The sequence below is a fragment of the Perognathus longimembris genome, chromosome 2 (assembly GCF_023159225.1).
Source record: "Perognathus longimembris pacificus isolate PPM17 chromosome 2, ASM2315922v1, whole genome shotgun sequence".
Taxonomy (NCBI): Eukaryota; Metazoa; Chordata; class Mammalia; order Rodentia; family Heteromyidae; genus Perognathus; species Perognathus longimembris.
In genome coordinates, this window is record NC_063162.1 from 6,989,990 (window position 1) to 7,007,561 (window position 17,572).

At 43.3% G+C, this 17,572-nt stretch overlaps 1 protein-coding gene and 1 long non-coding RNA gene across 2 annotated transcripts in view; one reads left to right on the forward strand and one right to left on the reverse strand.

Moving 5' to 3' along the window:
* Nucleotides 1-962: 962 nt before the first annotated feature.
* The window catches only part of Acadsb (acyl-CoA dehydrogenase short/branched chain), a 29,882-nt gene continuing 13,272 nt past the window's right edge, over nt 963-17,572 (reverse strand). Inside the window, exons 3-11 of the mRNA XM_048338078.1 lie at nt 16,430-16,530; nt 14,297-14,503; nt 13,282-13,452; nt 11,186-11,311; nt 9,804-9,896; nt 7,197-7,286; nt 4,806-4,943; nt 2,660-2,759; nt 963-1,511 (exon numbers count right to left, since the gene is read on the reverse strand). Of these exons, the coding sequence (XP_048194035.1) occupies nt 1,441-1,511; nt 2,660-2,759; nt 4,806-4,943; nt 7,197-7,286; nt 9,804-9,896; nt 11,186-11,311; nt 13,282-13,452; nt 14,297-14,503; nt 16,430-16,530 (1,097 nt within the window). The 3' untranslated portion in view covers nt 963-1,440. The remainder of the gene's footprint in view (nt 1,512-2,659; nt 2,760-4,805; nt 4,944-7,196; nt 7,287-9,803; nt 9,897-11,185; nt 11,312-13,281; nt 13,453-14,296; nt 14,504-16,429; nt 16,531-17,572) is intronic.
* LOC125345972 lies at nt 4,848-5,281 on the forward strand. Its single transcript, XR_007209829.1, has 2 exons — nt 4,848-4,962; nt 5,193-5,281. It is a non-coding gene; the product is annotated as an uncharacterized LOC125345972 (long non-coding RNA).

Genomic DNA, 17,572 nt, shown 5'->3' on the forward strand with positions numbered 1-17,572 from the left:
ACTAGCTGTCATTCATGATCACAGGCCCCTCCGTAGCACCTCACCCGCCCTACTTACCAGATTAGGCCTTCTGTTCTTCCAGTCTCGATGAGGGATTTAAAATTTTTTTTTTTATCATTTCCCTATTTGAAAGTCAAGTAAATTTTATCTCTTTGGATTTCAGGTCTAAATTTGCCCTTATTTCTACCTAATGTTTTAATGTAATTCCTACCTCGATTGTATTTATACAGTTTTGAATATTTAACTATGATTTGCATTGCAGAAATTAATCCAATTCAGTAAACATGAATGTGCAAGGCAAAATTAAGTTTGAAAATGTCAGGTTTTATTAATAAACTCCATTTTTTCATTAAAATACTAAAATGCTCCCCATTTAACAGTAATGGTGAATTTCAGCAGCTGCATGAGCCCTGGGACATTTCTTATGCTAAGCCAGGCTCCTCTCTATCAGGAAACACGAAGCTCTCACTTGACTGTGGTCTGTGAGGCCTGGGGTCGGGGGATCTGCCCCCAGAGTGGACTGTGCTGATGGAGAATTCCTAGTACTGAAGAACCAACCCCCCCTCCCGCGCCCCCTACCCCCCCAGCCGTGCTTACTCAGTAACTCATTCCGTCTTGTCCAACAAAATCTCTAACAATACTAACTTGGTTGCTGGGCTGAGTTCAGCTCATCGGTGTGGCCACTTCTTTCAAATGTGAGCCCCATATCAGTCCCAGCCTTCGATTTACCAATGTACCATCTCCATCAGACGCAAACTCGAGGTAAGAGCTTCAGAGGCGAGGGCTGTGTCTGGATCATTTGCCTTTTCAAATACAAAAAGTCTCCTTCTACCTCTCCATCCATTTTGAGATTATGATATATCTCTTTGTAGAGGTAATCCAGTTATTTTTTTTCTTGAGAATCACTGAACCCAAATCCAATTTCTGAGTTAATTACTCTAAATTAAATAATGACCAGTAACCAAGTTTGAGCAAAAAAATTTATTCAGTTGAAACACAGATATTGTACTACTTACAAATAGTGCATGTTTGGATAAGAACTATAATGTTGGGATATTTTCTGATTAAAAATTACTTACACTTTATAGTTGAAAACTAGTGTCGTGAACAGGTTTTAAAGATTTAGTGGGAATATGAAGTAGCCATTTCTGTCTTCCTTTTCCAAAATGCCGAAACTCCTATATTCCCTGGAATTTAGGATGAGAATAGAAATCTGTGCAAAGTTTAAAACAGTTTGAGAAAATATGAGCATATTTTTCCTGTATTAGAAATGATCTTCTTGTGCTTAAATTGAGCAGACTGAAAAGAGGATCAAGCAGAAGACACGCCCGAGGCTCCGGATCCGATGGTACTGCAGACGTAGAGGCCCGCTCCTCCAGCAAGGCCCAGCAGCCTGAAATGGCCAATCCCGGGCCAGGAAGGAGCCCTACTCTAAGGGTGTCAATATTCTGCATCGATGCGCTTTGCAATGGTGTTCAGTTGGATATTGGAAGCTCCTTCATATATGGTGCCTTAAACAAAAGAGAGCAAAGAGAATGATCAGGATTGGACCCATAGCTAAGTACAAGAGGTAAATTCCAGCTGGGCGCTGACAGCTCACGCCTGTTATCCTAGCTACTCACTCAGCAGGCTGTTATCTGAGGATCAGAATTTGAAACCAGCCTGGTCAGGAAAGTTCACTAGACTCTTATCTGCAATGAACCAGCAAAAAGCTAGAAGTACAGCTCGGGCCCAAGCGGTAGAGCACTGGCTTTCAATAAAAAAAAGCTCAGGGACACAGTTCAGGCCCTGAGTTCAAGCCCCAGAATCAACACTCATACCCACATCCACACAAAAGAGATGAGTTCCAAAAATATCACCTTTGAATTCGCCACATAACTATTACTTGTAACACCACCATTCAAAGTCCAGAATTTTCACGGACTGGACAAAGCAACTATGACTAAGTGGTCACAATTTCCCATTTGCTTATAGCTCCTGGTCAGGTTTGAACGGCTGAAGACTGTTTGCTTAGGCTATCCGTGCAGGAGCTTGGATGAGGCCGCTCTTGGAGCTCTGGGGCTGATTTCCTTTCTGGTGGTGGAGCACTGGGCTGCGTAGGCTTGACTGGGAGGCACCTAGCTTCTGCAATCAGGACAACACCGCCAACAACAGAATGAAACCACGCTCATCAAATGTCTTCATAATTTTGGTTAAAAAAATGAAAATGGATTTTGTTACAGTTCAACTAAAAGGCCTGCTGGAGCATTTAAAAAGGCAATTTTGCACATGCAGCAGTGGTACTCACTGGACACTATGTTGAAAAGGAACTGTACAACTTGCAGGTGGGGATGAAAGGGAAAAACCCGAGTGAGGGAAGGAAGGGGTGACATGGCTCAAAAAGAAATGCACTTTCCCTGACTTATGTAGCTGTAACCCCTCTGTATATCACCTTTCCAATAACAATAGAAAAATTGGAAAAAAAAAGGCGATTTCAATGTTTTTAAAAATATAAATCTATTTTTCTGACAGGAAGAGACAGGGGAAGAGCCAATCAACTTAAACTTATACTGACAAGATTAAAATTGCCTGTCTATAAAATCGACGAATACAATAGCCCAAATACTTACAGTGGCAAATAAACAAAACAAAATGAAACAGGAAAAAAAAATCTACCTACCAATCTTTGAATCTCGGAAGAATTTTTCCACGGGGTAATTCTTGGTGTAGCCAACTCCTCCCATCCACTCAATACACTTGCTTGTTGTTATTCCTGAAACCTACCAAAAGCAAGTCACTGACTCCACACTGAGAATTATAAATACCCCCTTATAGCAACATGCATTCACGGTTGCCGGCAAACTGGAAGCACTGAGGTTGTTTTATAATTCAGTGTTGACTTTTTAATACCATTCTCGGCACCACTTTCATAAAAAATCTCAACTCACAGAATTCCTATCTCCTTAAGAAAACCAGAGTGTTGCTCACACTCACAAGACTGCTGACAGGTTATCATTTATTAGCAAATACTTATAGAGGATGTTCTTTTACACCACATCCTCTGCCAAGGGATGGGCAGCTACAGCCCCTTTGGTCCTGGTGGTCATTTAGAGACAGACTTTCTTTTTTCTTTTTTTTTCTTTTTTGGCCAGTCCTGGGGCTTTGGACTCAGGGCCTGAGCACTGTCCCTGGCTTCTTTTTGCTCAAGGCTAGCACTCTGCCACTTGAGCCACAGCGCCACTTCTGGCCGTTTTCTATATATGTGGTGCTGGGGAATCGAACCCGGGGCCTCATGTGGGCAAGCACTCTTGCCACTAGGCCATATCCCCAGCCCTAGAGACAGACTTTCAACTAACAAGCACAGGCATTGATAGAATGCACAGGAGAGAAGAGCTTAACAAGAAAGCTACTGTGATTCAGAAGGTGACCTTTCTGAGGAACCAGCTTGGCGAAGACTTAAAGCTTGAATTAGGGGCATTTCAACAAATGCTTCAAGGGGCAGAAGAGCTCAGCAGACAACCCCCCCCCCCAGAGAAAGCCATGGGCTCATGTCAGGGTGAGAGGAGAAAGGAGGGCAGGTGGCCTTGGAGAATGGTAAGCAGGTTAAACATTGTAATCATTGCTTAAGGAAGTCCCAGGGGAATCCCCAGAATCTGAATGAGCTACCTTCCAGGGCAACAGAGACTTTGCAGCTGTATTGAACTAAGGCCCTGGCAATGAGATTATCTAGATTATCAGGAGTGGGTCCAATGGAACAGCAGCAGTTCTTAGAAGGGGCAGAAAGGGAGCCGAAGAGGTGGTTTCTAAGGCAGTGTGACCACAGCGAGAAGAGTCAGAGAGAGACTTGAACATTCTGCATCCTGGGCCGGGAAGATGGACGGTGGGGCTAAAGTCAAGGAATGACTCGCGCATCCTCTAGAAGCTGGTGCTGGATTTTCCCCAGGAGCTTTCAGAAGGCTGTGCTGCTGACCCCATCTGATTCTGTGATTCTCCTTCAGAGTCTGGCCTCCAGAAACGGGTGCTAATAACATTTAGTTGACTCATTTTTTGGGTAATTTTCTTGCCATAGTCACGCTAGGAAATGAGTACCAGTCTCATTCCATCTGCTGTGAGAAGCCAACAGCCAGGGAAGGGTGCAGGTTATATAAATAAACAGGTGCTGGCAGGTGGTGGGGGAGACAGGAGAAACCTGTAAATTCACGATCTTTTTAGGGGTACGTGTATTCAATGTGAGGGGGACAAAAGCCAGGTGGTGTGTCACGAATCTCAGGTTTCTGACTTGTGCACTGTGTAGTCAGGCTGGAGGTAGCAGTTGGGAAGTCGAGGCAAACCATCGGGCTTGGGGACTGGACAGAGTAGTCCTGGAGTACATCAGCCATAGTGCAAAGGCTGGGGAAACAGCTGCCCCATGAGCTGGGTGAATTGTTGAGCCAAAGTTTGAAGTGTGACATAGAGAGCACACACAGAAGCCCTTAGGAGCCTCGCATTCTCTTCCTGGCGTTTTTACACACGATTTGCTCCTGTAATGAACACAGCGTTCACTTTGGCCCAACTTGAAAGCACAGGCTTGAAGCCCTTACTCAGAGGAGGCTCCTGTTGCATGCTGGGAGGGGCAGCCTCCCCGACCTGGATTGTCTATGGGAGCATCCTGACGCCACAGAATTAAAGCGTTTTCCCACAGATCCTTCCCTTTCCGCCTGCAGAAAGTGAGAAGGCCATGTTGTCTTACTTGAAAAACACCAAAGTTCGAACAATACTCTTAGGTGAAAAGGGGAATAAGTACACAGGCGAACACGCAGAGGCGGATCCCCTTTCTAGCCTCTTACCTCGGAGGCATAGTACTTGGCCATCGACGCCTCTTTTATGAACGGCTTCCCAGCTTCCACCAGCCGGGCGGCGTTGTACGTCAGCAGCCGCGCCGCCTCCAGCTGGGTAGCTACGTGAGCCACCTGGTGTTGGAGCCCCTGGAACAGCCAGGCCCCAGTGGAGAGAATTAGGATTTCATTTTTTTATTTTTATTTTTTTTGCCAGTCCTGGGCCTTGGACTCAGGGCCTGAGCACTGTCCCTGGCTTCTTTTTGCTCAAGGCTAGCACTCTGCCACTTGAGCCACAGCGTCACTTCCAGCCTTTTCTATATATATGGTGCTGAGGAATCGAACCCAGGGCTTCATGTATACGAGGCAAGCTCTCTTGCCACTAGGCCATATTCCCAGCCTGAGAGAATCAGGATTTCTAAGACATGTTTTATCTCTAAGTCCAACTGGGATGCTACACACTGACAGACTCGAGACATACCACCAAACCATGCACACTCACATCCAGGAAACATTTTAAAACGTGCCATCTAAAACAAAATGAAACACTACAGGCACTGGTGGATCTTCTCCGGGGAAATGTCACATTTCCTCTACTTCTTCGCACTTCGTTATGATTTAAATAACAAATTGCAGTTCAGCTTAAAAAACTTGACTGTTACATTTAGTAATTCTTTTCAGCTTTCCTTATGATCAAAATTGAGCTTAGGGTAAATCACAGTGGAGCACATCTCTGATTATATTCTTTTTTTTGGTAGGGAGGCAGTACTGGGGTCCAGGACCTCACACTTGCCGGGCGGGCATTCGGAACCATGCCCTCGGCCCCGTTTTGCCTGAATTAGCTTTGAGGTAGGTTCTCACTTTATGCCCAGGCCAGCCTGGCTTGCGGCGCTCCTGCCTTGCCTTGCTGTGTCTGGGGCTGACCGGCCTGCACCACTGTGCCCAGGCACCGGGCCTCCGCCATGGCGGAAGTAACAGGTCTGCAGGGGCCACCACGCCCAGCCAGTGGCTGAGGGGGCTGTCGGGAACCTCGATGCCCCAGTCTCTGATCGCCGCCTCCCAAGCAGTTAAGATTACAGACTTGAGCCACCATCTCCAGCCTGACTGTATTTTTCATTGAACTGAGACATTTCTGACTTTGCAAATGGCATCAACAGTTCTTAGTTCAAAGCCATGGAGTACTACTTGAAGAACCAGATTTCTACCTTCATGTAACTAATGTCCCTTCACATGGCACTACCGAAATATCTAAGAATAACTACCAGTCATTCTATTTTTATTTAAGATGAACTTTAATAACTGTCCAAAAATTACTTCGGCCCTGCAATTCTAGAGCGATAGGTGTCACTAAATGTCCATCGATGGAAAAATAAGACTGACTTAGCAGGAGCAGGAATATTAACACTTAGTTATAAACAACAGCAGAAATATTGAGCGATTTATTATAAGCCTCCCATTCCTTGTTTATCTATCCGCCAGCCACTAACTGAGCATCTACTCTACTCTGCTGAGCAAGGAAGCAGCACACTATGATTTATGGAGTCTAGCAGGAAACAATTAAATAATTTTAATAACGTAGGACGGAAGTTACAGGAAACCTGGATTAAAATAATAACTTAACCCAGGAATTACATTCCTTAAACAGGAAGGAGGGATAAACTGGAAAAAAAATAGCATTGTTTGCAAATATCCTACAGATTGTTCTCTTTGTGTGATCATGGGTATGTGCAAATTGTGACCACCCAGAAGCTCAAATGGCACAGAGTAAATATCTTCTCCCTTTTTTTTTTTTTTTTTAGGAAAAGAAATTTTCTAGTCAAATTCACTAATTCTGAATCTATATAATGAATACTTCTCGTCTTATTTATCAAATTCTTTCCCCTGCCCCCCGATGTCATAAAGGTTATTTTCCTTAACCCCAAGATTTTTACTCCTTGTCTTATTTATCAAATTCTTTCTTTCCCAGATATCGTAAGGGTTATGTTCCTTCTCCCTAAGATCATTAACATTTCGCTTGTTTACATTAGCTCTTTGGTATATCTGGAATTTATTTGGTGTGCATGGTGTGGTGTAGGATTGGTTGCATGTTTTTCAATCTGTAAGTGGAAGAACTAGCATTGAACCCAGGAAGTCTGACTCCGCCCACTGCTGTACTGACACAGCAGTTAGGAGATGGTTACATAGACCTTCCAGATAAGCCACAGATAAGCCACAGCTCAGGGCCTCTAGGACTGTGCTCTGTCCTGGGAAAAGATGAAGGCATGCCTAAGACCTTTTCCACCTCCTCTTTCCTCTTCCCTTAAAATCCTCTCGAGGGATTCCCTCTGTGGCTCTTCAACACATTAACAGGAAGAGGGGAAAGTCTAGAACAGTAGGAAGAGCTTAATTAATTAATAAATATACCTGGAAGTCAAATAGTCTTTTGCCAAACTGTATCCTTTCTTTAATATATGGAATGGTGCAGTCAAAACATCCTTGGGCCAGGCCCAGCATCTGTCAAGAACAACAACAAAAACAAGAAGACGTGAACTTCTTATTTTGTTCCAAGTATGCTTTTACTTACGGAAGTTGCAAATTCCTACAGGCAGAAGACCAGTTGAGGCTAGGAAGCCCAGGAGCTACCAGGTGATGTGTGTTGGGTGTTAGTTACACATTCTTACCCACGGCAGATTTACAGCTAGACTGCTGGTAAATGGGAGACAGTGTGGAGTGATTCCATCTGAATATATTTAATTCTAGCATCATGGACACAAATCTCCCAGAGTTGCTGAGTTTACACAACCAGGCTACTGTTCAAGAATCTGTTCCTTTAAGCTGTGATTCTCCAAGGCATAGAGCGAGCTGAGTCAGAGAAGTTTTGCCCAGAACTAGCCTCAAAGACTTGAAGAATGTTTCCTCCAAAAATCTGAAATCCCAATATGGAAAGTCTTCTCTTAAAGTTCCCACCTAGGGCTGGAAATATGGCCTAGTGGCAAGAGTGCTTGCCTCCTACTCATGAAGCTCTCGGTTCGATTCCCCAGCACCACATATACGGAAAACGGCCAGAAGGGCCGCTGTGGCTCAGGTGGCAGAGTGCTAGCCTTGAGCGGGAAGAAGCCAGGGACAGTGCTCAGGCCCTGAGTCCAAGGCCCAGGACTGGCCAAAAAAAAAAAAAAAAAAAAGCTCCCACCTTCCTGCTGTTTTGACTGTGACCAGCAAGGGCTTCAGGGAAGGGACATTACAACATAAGAGGGAGGGATTTCTGCCCACCCATCAGAATCATTTGAGTTCCTGATTTAAAAAAAAAATGACAGCCTGGGTCTAACACCAGGGTTAAGAACAGAATCCAGTCTTGGGAAGGAAGCGGACAGGAGCAAGGTGAAGTATCAGCACTGAAAACGCCTTGGGTGATTGACTGCACAGCCAGAGTTGAGACAACAGAGAGATAGCATGCGGCAGAAACATCCATTATCTCGCGGGAAGAACAGGTGAGGATGTGGTACCCGTCTGAGCTGACCCGCCTCACTGCTAGCGAATTGCTGTCTATTTAACGATTCAAGCGTAGAAATGGTGTCTAAACTTCCACATTAGGAGGCCACTGTATCACTATCTAATTATATCAAACTACATAGGTTTTAGAGGAAGAAAAGAAATCAATAGTTAAAGCTTTTGGGGGGAAATGCCCATAAACATATCAATATTTCATTAGTGTTCATTCACATTTTCCTTCCTTCCTCCCTTCCTTTCCTCCTTCCTACATTCCCTTCTTCTCCTCCTCTTCCACATTCTTCCTTCCTCTTCCTCCTCCTCCTTTTTTTTTTTTTTCTCGTCCCGGGGCTTGAACTCAGGGCTCTGTTCTTGAGCCTCTCTGTGCTCAAGGCTAGTGCTCTACCACTTGAGCCACAACATCATTTCCAGTCCTTACTGAATATTTGTTGGAGATAAGAGTCCCATGAACTTTCCTGCCTGGCTGGCTTTGAACCCCAATTCTCAGATCCCAGCCTCCAGAATAGTTTATTGGAGAGAAGAGTCTCACAGACTTTCCTGCCTGGTCTGGCTTTGAACCCTGAGTCTCAGATCCCAGCCTCCTGAGTAGTTAAGATTACCAGTGCCATTCACATTTTCGATTAGCATTTATTTTGAACGCTCCAGAGAGCACATTATGTTCGAAATCAAATGCACAAAACCCCTCCCAAGTCCCCCAAACTCAAATTAAGGTGAGGTAGCTGGTTTGCTATATTTCTGGTTATGAATAGTATGATGTACTTAAAGTATCCAAAATAGTGTGTTTTGATATAAAGATTAAAAGCTGCACCATGGTCTCGCTCTAGACCACGGGCTGGCTTTGAACCTGCTCTGCAGTCCAGGGTCAGCCTCCACCCTGCTGCCTCTGTCTACTGGGTGGAGGATCAGCTGTCAACTACAACAGACTGTTTTCCCATCTCAGTAAAAGGCTGCCTTTTCCCAGACTGCCATGGGAGAGTTGAGGACAGAAGACTTCAGTTCCCTCTGCTAGGTGCCTTTTCCTCGAAAAGACATCCACTGAGACATAGTAACTGCCCGATCTCAACTTTTAATTGGGTTATAAGGTAACTTGGAATAATTAGGCTAAAGCCCATGCCCTGCATTTTACTGCCAGAATATCTATATTATTTACGTGCGTGAACAATGAGGTGTAGTACTGTAGTTTTAATGCCATAACTAGTGAAATAAAATCACAGAAAACCTTTACAAGACATGCATATGTCAGTACTCTTTACTTTATAATATAGTTTAAAAGTTTCTGATCCAGGTACTCAATACTTGAATGCTCTCAAAGCAAAACCACTATGATTACTGAGCCATTTCCTGGTTGCCCAATAAATAATTAACCAAATGGAATTTGAAAAAAAAAAAAAATCAGAACCCATTCTTTTCTGTCTCGTGCAAGGGAAGGGCGCCATCTTGTGCCCACAAGCTTCCACACACCCGCCGGTCTCACTGCATTTCTTGTTATATTTTAATTAGCTTATACTATGGAATTTGACTTACCTGAGCAGCAATTCCTATTCTGCCTTCATTAAGAATTCCTATGGCGTACTTATAGCCATGTCCGACTTGTCCCAATATATTGGCTTCTGGAACCTGAAGATACAAGTGTGCACTTATTTCTCAATTTAATTTGACAAAATCACTTCAAGTATATACATATTTTTGGGTGAGTGTATAAACAACCATGTAAACATACATCTTCACTATATAGCATATACTGTAGTCATATGGACTGCAGTGTACAGCAGACGTGACTATATAGTATATGTGCCTCTAAACATGTACTCCCAGTTGTGATGCGGCTCCGCTGCAGTACTTCACTGAACTGCGATGAGACCGCCAGCTGACGCCTGGGTCTCCCTCCACTCTGCCTCCCAAGCCCAAGCTGTCCGCCCCTGCGTCCTCCGGGGCCTGGCGCAATCTGTATACGAGGTAAGCACTCTACCACTAGGCCATATTCCCAGCCCCAAAGCACCACTTGTTCAATGACACCAACAAACTTATTCCCTCCGGTTCTGACCTGTTTGCTCGGTGTAAGGTAACAGTAAGAACTACCAAAAAAAAAATGCAGTAACTTTCAACAATGAGAGTAAGAGACACTTCTGTGGAGATGAATCATCCCCTCCTGTCAACTGCGGGGAGGAGGGTGTGTACAGGCTCATGCAGGTGTGCACATGCGCATGTGCCCAAAGGAGGAGAGAAGTGAAGGGAGGAGACAGACTAATAAAGTTAGTACTAGGAACAACAACCGCGAAAATACTCAGCTTCTTAATACGGTCAGCTGGGAGAAAGAGCAGGGCAGAATGGAGGGGGAAAAAAGAGAATAGGAAGGAGGGGATGGGTTGGGGGGAAACAGCAAGGCCCAAACAACACTGTGAAGACTAAAGCCCTCCCCTCCCCCCCCCCAACGCACAAACCCACAGAGATCCACCAGCTCTGCGAGGAGCAATGGGAAACCGGAAAACCACCTGTCTGAGAAATCTTGTTTTTGTGGGGTGCTGCCTGGTTGCATTCCATTCTCACTGAGCAACAACCCCATCTTGTGGCCTTTGGTGTGCTGATATCAGACTCCCTTCTCTGAAGCTGTGTTTGGTTCATGGCCCAAGCGGTAAAGTATCTGTGTGACAAATGCCAAGCTTACAAAGCACAAATGGTTCAGAAGTATGTACAAAAATCAATGCGATGACTTCTCATCATTGCGGGGCTCAACTGTTGTGAAAACGGCCCTTGACCAGGACTTAACCACCGAGCGCTGCTGCGGCAGAGCTCCAGACTCCGGCGTAAGCTCACTGCTTGCACTATTTTCACACCTCTCTTGCACGGCTCCTTCAAATGCAAAGCTTCTTTCCCATTGGTCCCTCACTGAGTACGTGGCTACCCACCTTGACATTCTCGAAGGTCAGCGGGCAGGTGGAGGAGGCTCTGATGCCCATTTTGTTCTCTGCTTTCCCGATGTGAAGACCTTCTGTGTCACCGTCCACTAAGAAGCAGGTGATCCCTTTGTAGCCCTAAAAGATGGGAAATGCCATCACTACGTGTACTTGAAAACTCTCCTGTTTGTAAGAGTTCAAATAAAATGAAAACAAAAAAAAATGGACTAGAAAGGTTAGAGATTATCAGCCACCAAATCAAGAACTTCACTTTTTCTTTTGCTTTTCCAGAAACTTCAACAGATATTAAAAATTATTCTCACAAGGCACTATATGATCACAAGAAACCCACATTTTAAAGTTAATATCACTAAATAGTTTAGAGAGAATATGTGTGTATGCGTGTGTGTGTGTGTGTGTGTGTGTGTGTGTGTGTGTGTGAGTGTGTCCTGCGTCTTGAACTCAGGGACTGGATGCTCTCCTTGAGCAATTTTTTTTAGGTTGTGGGGCTTGAACTCAAGGCCTGGGTGCTATCCTTGAGCTTGTTTGCTCACAGCTAGTACTCCTACCACTTTGAGCAATGGCTCCACTTCTGGGTTTTGAGTGATTAATTGAAAATAAGAATCTCATGGGGACTTTTTTTCTGACGGAGCTGGCTTCAAACTGTGTTCTTCAGATCTCCAGCCTCCTGTGCAGCTAGGATTACAGGCATTAGCCAACAGGGCCCAGCTTGGCTGAACATTTTTGCTCAAGGCTAGTATAGTGCTCTACTACTTGAGTCAATTTGAGTCACACTTCTGGATGTTTGGTGGCTAATTGGAGATAAGAGTCTCAGACTTTTCCTGCCTGGGCTGGCTTCAAACCCAAATCCTCAGATATCAGCCTTCTGAGTAGCTAAGATTACAAGTATAAGCTGCTGGCACCCACCTCAGAGTTGTAACAAAGTAATTCAATTACATCTATGTTAGTGAAAAGAAAAAAAATGTGTTTACCCTTTTCCCTATATGTCTATTTCCTAACTGAAAAAATATTTTAAAGTAAATGTACTACACAGATATTTAAAGACTTCACTATTATAAAGAAAATTAAAAATTCTACACAACTAAAGATTGGATTCTTTGTTTTTGCCAGGACCAGGGCTTGAACTCAGTGTTCTCAATTGGCCTTTTAAAGTTCATGGCTGGTGCTCTACCACTTGAGCCACACCTCCATTCAGTATAGTAATTTTACTGGCTATTTGTGGAATTTTGTTTTTTTCTGGCCAGTCCTGGGCCTTGGACTCAGGGCCTGAGCACTGTCCCTGGCTTCTTTTTGCTTAAGCCTAGCACTCTACCACTTGAGCCACAAAGCCACTTCTGACCATGTACATATATATATATGTCGTATATATGCGCCACATATATATGTGTGTAATATATATATATATATATATATATATATGTGGTGCTGGGGAATCGAACCCAGAGCTTCATGTGTATGAGGCAAGCACTCTCGCCACTGGGCATATTCCCAGCCCTTACTGGCTATTTGGAGATAAGAATCTCTTGGACTTTTCTGCCTGGGCTAGCTTTGAACCATGATTTTTAGATCTCAGACTCCTCGGTTGACAGGCTTGAGCCACCAGCACCTGGCGAAGACTAGCTTCTTATATAATATTAGATAAGTACCCTATGGTCTACCATGGAACTAACAATTGTGTCAACAATATTTTGTTTGGGAGATTAATAAATAAGAGTAAAAAAATGGACAGCACAAGTTTCACATTTTCAGTACTGTGGAGAACAAAGAATTTTTTATTTATCTTATTACTTATTTATTTATTTTTTGCCAGTCCTGGGGCTTGAACTCAGGGCCTAAGCACAGTCCCTGGCTTCTTTTTGCTCAAGGCTAGCACTCTGCCAACTTGAGCCATAGCGCCACTTCTGGCCTTTTCTATATATGTGGTGCTGAGGAATCGAACCTAGGGCTTCATGTATATGAGGCGAGCACTCTACCACTAGGCCATATTCCCAGGCCAAGAACAAAGAATTTAAGACAAAGTCCTAAAAGGGAAGTGGAAAGAGGAAAAGATGGGGGTGAAGCGGGAAGACGTTCTACTGTAAACTCACCAAGCTGGTGTCTACATTTGCAAAGACCAAGAAGAGCCCTGCATGCTCCGCATTGCTGATCCACATCTTGGACCCATTGATCAAGTAGTCATTCCCATTTTTAGTAGCTCTGGTCGTCAAAGCAAAGGAATCACTACCAGCCTGGGCTTCGGAAAGGCAGAAGCTTCCTATCTGTGTATGTGAGAAGAAAATCCAAATGAGCAACTATATCTGTACTCTGCATAACAAATGCGAATGGTAGAATGGGCATTTGTAAATTTCACCTCAGCTACTTAAAAAAAGCCTATTATCAAATTAGCACTTTGACAAAATTATTTCCCCAAATCACCCCACCATTTTGCCTAAGACAAATTTAAGTATTTAAGAACAACTTCTAGCTGAACACCAGTGGCTCACACCTGTAATCCTAGCTACTCAGGAGGCTGAGATCTGAGGATCATGGTTCAAAAGCTGGGAGTGGAGCTGTGGCTCGAGTAGTAGAGCACTAACTAACCTTGGGTAAAAGAGCTCAGAGACAGCACACAGGCCCCGAGCTCACATGTTTAAACACATGTTTAAGCAGATTAAATTATTTCTAATATTACAGTAGAAAGCCATATCAATGCAAATTAAATGACGGACAAAGGCATTGTAAAATTAGAATTGGCACAAATCTGCTTTTTCAAGTTTCACTTGTTTTTGTTTTTGTGACAAAATTGACATGTAGTTTTGGCCAGCCTTATTAAACTACCGACCGTCCCGCCTTGAACTAGCAATCCTCTTGCCTCAGCCTCCGGAGTGCAGGGATTACAAGTGTACACAACCATGCCAGGCTAGAAAGAAATTACCTAGTAATTATTTCCTAACTTTCCAAGTGGAAAATGAAGAACAGAGTACATTTTTCTAAAAGGATCAACTTTATGAGCATTACATAATTAATTGGTCTTGGGTAATAAAGTCAACATGCAGCTACTTTTCTTCTGAAAACATAAACTTAGAAAAGACAATCATCTTTCAACAACTTCTTTCAACTCACTTTTTCTGAAGCCAGAATGGGCAAATAGGTGGCCTTTTGCTCCTCTGTCCCATATTTTATGATCAGCTTGTTAACTATTGTATTCTGGATGTCACACATGAGAGACACAGAGGCATCGACTTTGGCTAACTCCTCTATCACTAGGATAGAGGAGAAAAACGAAGCTCCCGTTCCTCCATACTTTGCATCGGTTTCAATTCCCATCAGCTAGAGGAAAGCAAAGGGGGCAGGTTAAGAAGCTGACTTTTTACTGGGAACTTCTTGTGAGAGAAGTTTGAAAATAAATTGTACTTTTGAATTCAGTTTGACTATGTCCCTATATGGAATACAATTGTAATAGAAATGCTCTGGTGTTTGAAAGGATAAAATTACATGCTAGAATTATCATGTTTGATAATGGGGGCCTCAGAGCAAAAATAAGCAAAAGCACTTGTGAAACAAGAGAACGGAATGAGAAAATACCTTATACACACTATGACGGCCCTTCATGTTAAGATCTATAGGAAGTGTTCTGGTCAAAACAGAGCTCCTTTACACTGACTTGACTATATTGCGTAAAGGTAGAAAGGTAACAAGCCATTGAGACAATATCTAGAGTTTTCTTTGTCCTAGTTTCTTCTATGCAGGTTACTTCACTTGGACTTCTTTCTTGGCAGAGATAATGAGTGAATGATCATTTGGGGGTCATTTTAGCAAGCCCAGGATGGTGAACAGACAACTAGCAGCAACACTCACTAGAGATACACTTGATAAGCCACAGGTGTCTAATAAACATGAGCCAATGTTGGCTGAGGCTTCCCAATAACCTTGAGCAAGGCTGGCTGTTCAGTCTGCATTTCTAGGTCTACGGCCTGAAATGATCTTGGTCCAACGCCTGTGGTAAGTGTTCTCATTTCAGAAAGGGGATGTGCACATATATGATTCAAGATTCGGGTCGCAGATAAGGGTTATGGCTTCTAACCTCTCCAGGTGCTCAGAATTGCTCCACGCTGTGGAGGGAATAAAATGAATAAAATGGGGCAGAACTAGAAGTGATGCGTGAGACTGAAAGGCAGGATAGCTATCTGATGATCTTGAGAAGCTGACAGGCATTCCTTCTGTTAAAGTATTCATTTCTCCTCAAGAGGAAATACATGTCAGATGACCAAAGAACTGGAACAGAGGAGGCAGATGAGCTATTATAAGCAAGAGCAGTTTATGAAGTCCACTAAGGGGGTGCTCAATGCTCTGACCACAGAACTATCACCTCAGGATTGGAATAATGGCAGTGAAACAGTCGTGGAGCCCATCTGCCTTCCACACTGGACTTCTGTTTGGCCCTGTGTGGCTCCACACTAGTTTCTATTTCCCAAAAGTTTCATTGTCAACATAAAATTGGAAAACTCGTCACAAGTTGATCACCTTAAAATAAGAAAGAATGAAACTAGACAGCTAAGTGGCACAGGTTATTTTTCAAACAGACTGACATGAGATTTACGTCAACAGCAGTACTTAGCTCTGAGATATCCTTAGTATTCAAAAACCTTCACATGTCTGGGTGACGCTGAGACCAGGAGTGAGGGTTGTGATATTTAAAACATTCCAAGGGCCGCCATATTGATCACCTCTCCCTGGCCATAGCCAGAGCAGTTCTACCTTAACCTCCATTGTTCTTTCACTAAAAAGTAGGAAATCCATTGTCCTGATCCATGTGGTTTGTGCTACACACAGGGACTCAGGCCCAGTAAATAGTAATATTGTACCATCTGATAGGTTTTAGCTGCAGTCTGTCCTGTGCACTGTAGGATGTTTGGTAGTCTTCCCCACTCCCATCCCTCCCCATGCCCATACCCTGACCCTGGGAGGGCAAAATTGCTCCTTGTTAAGAACCTCAGGTCTATAGAAATGATCCTTCCATTTCCTATACATTACAAAGTCTATTTCTAATTTAAAATGTTAATTCACTTAAAAATTCTTAAGTATATATATAAATAGTAACTAGGACCTCAAGCAAAAAGAGAACAGATATTTTTGATTGGGAAATAAAGACAGTTCATTTTGCTCATTATAGACCCTGTTTTTTTGTAATGCATACATTTAACACCAGAATGTACTTATAAAAATTTGAAATTGGAAGAATTATGAGATATATACCCCTTGTTGAAACAGTCCTTGCATTACTGATTTTTCCATTTTTGAGTTTTCATCCATAGTTGAAACCAAAGGAGCAACTTGGTCCTGGGCAAATTTCCTAACTGTAGGAAAAATAATTGCTGGTCAGTGTCTATTCAAGTAGCAGTCATTTCAGCAAAGATTATAACAATTCATGAACAGTTTGCTGGCAAACTTGTATTTTTGAACAAGTAAGCTAAATGGGCACATTTACTCATTTAAACTAGAACTTGTGAATTAAAAAAAACAAAACATAAATTCCTCCATACCCCCCTTTGTTACCCTTGAGGACACTAAAGAATGAATAATAGGTATACGTGGCACAACAGTGTAAATTCGACAAAAAGTATAAAATAAAAAATGAAAACATCAAGGCCTATTCTCCACACTTGTAACTAATTTTAAGCCCCCCCCCCTTTATTTTGCTAGTCCTGGGGCTTGAACTCAGGACCTGAGCACTGTCCCTGGTTTCTTTTTTGCACAAGGCTAGCACTCTGCCACTTGAGCCATAGCACCACTTCTGGCTTTTTCTGTATATGTGGTGTTAAGGAATCGAACCCAGGGCTTCATGCATGCTAGGCAAGCACTCTACCACTAGGCCACATTTCCAGCCCTTAAGCCTATTTTTTTCTTAATGAAAACTTTGCTTTGAAAACCATCACTTCTACACAGGCCTCTGTCTATCTATCTATCTATAGATATCTATCTTACACAAAGGAATCATAAGATACATATTCGACTTCCACTCCACTTCCTCTCTCTCTTTATGTGGTACTATGGTTTAATTCAGGACTTTGCACTCCTGAGCCAGAACTTTTCCACGTAAGCCATGCCCCCGACCCTTGTTTGCTTTAGTTACTTTTCTTTCTTTCTTTTTTTTTTTTTGCCAGTCCTGGTGCTTGGACTCAGGGCCTGAGCACTGTCCCTGGCTTCTTTTTGCTCAAGGCTAGCACTCTGCCACTTGAGCCACAGCGCCGCTTCTGGCCGTTTTCTATATATGTGGTGCTGAGGAATTGAACCCAGGGTTTCATGTATAGGAAGCAAGCACTCTACCACTAGGCCATATTCCCAGCCCCGCTTAGTTACTTTCTTAATAGGGTCTAGGCAGACCTTAGACTGCAATCC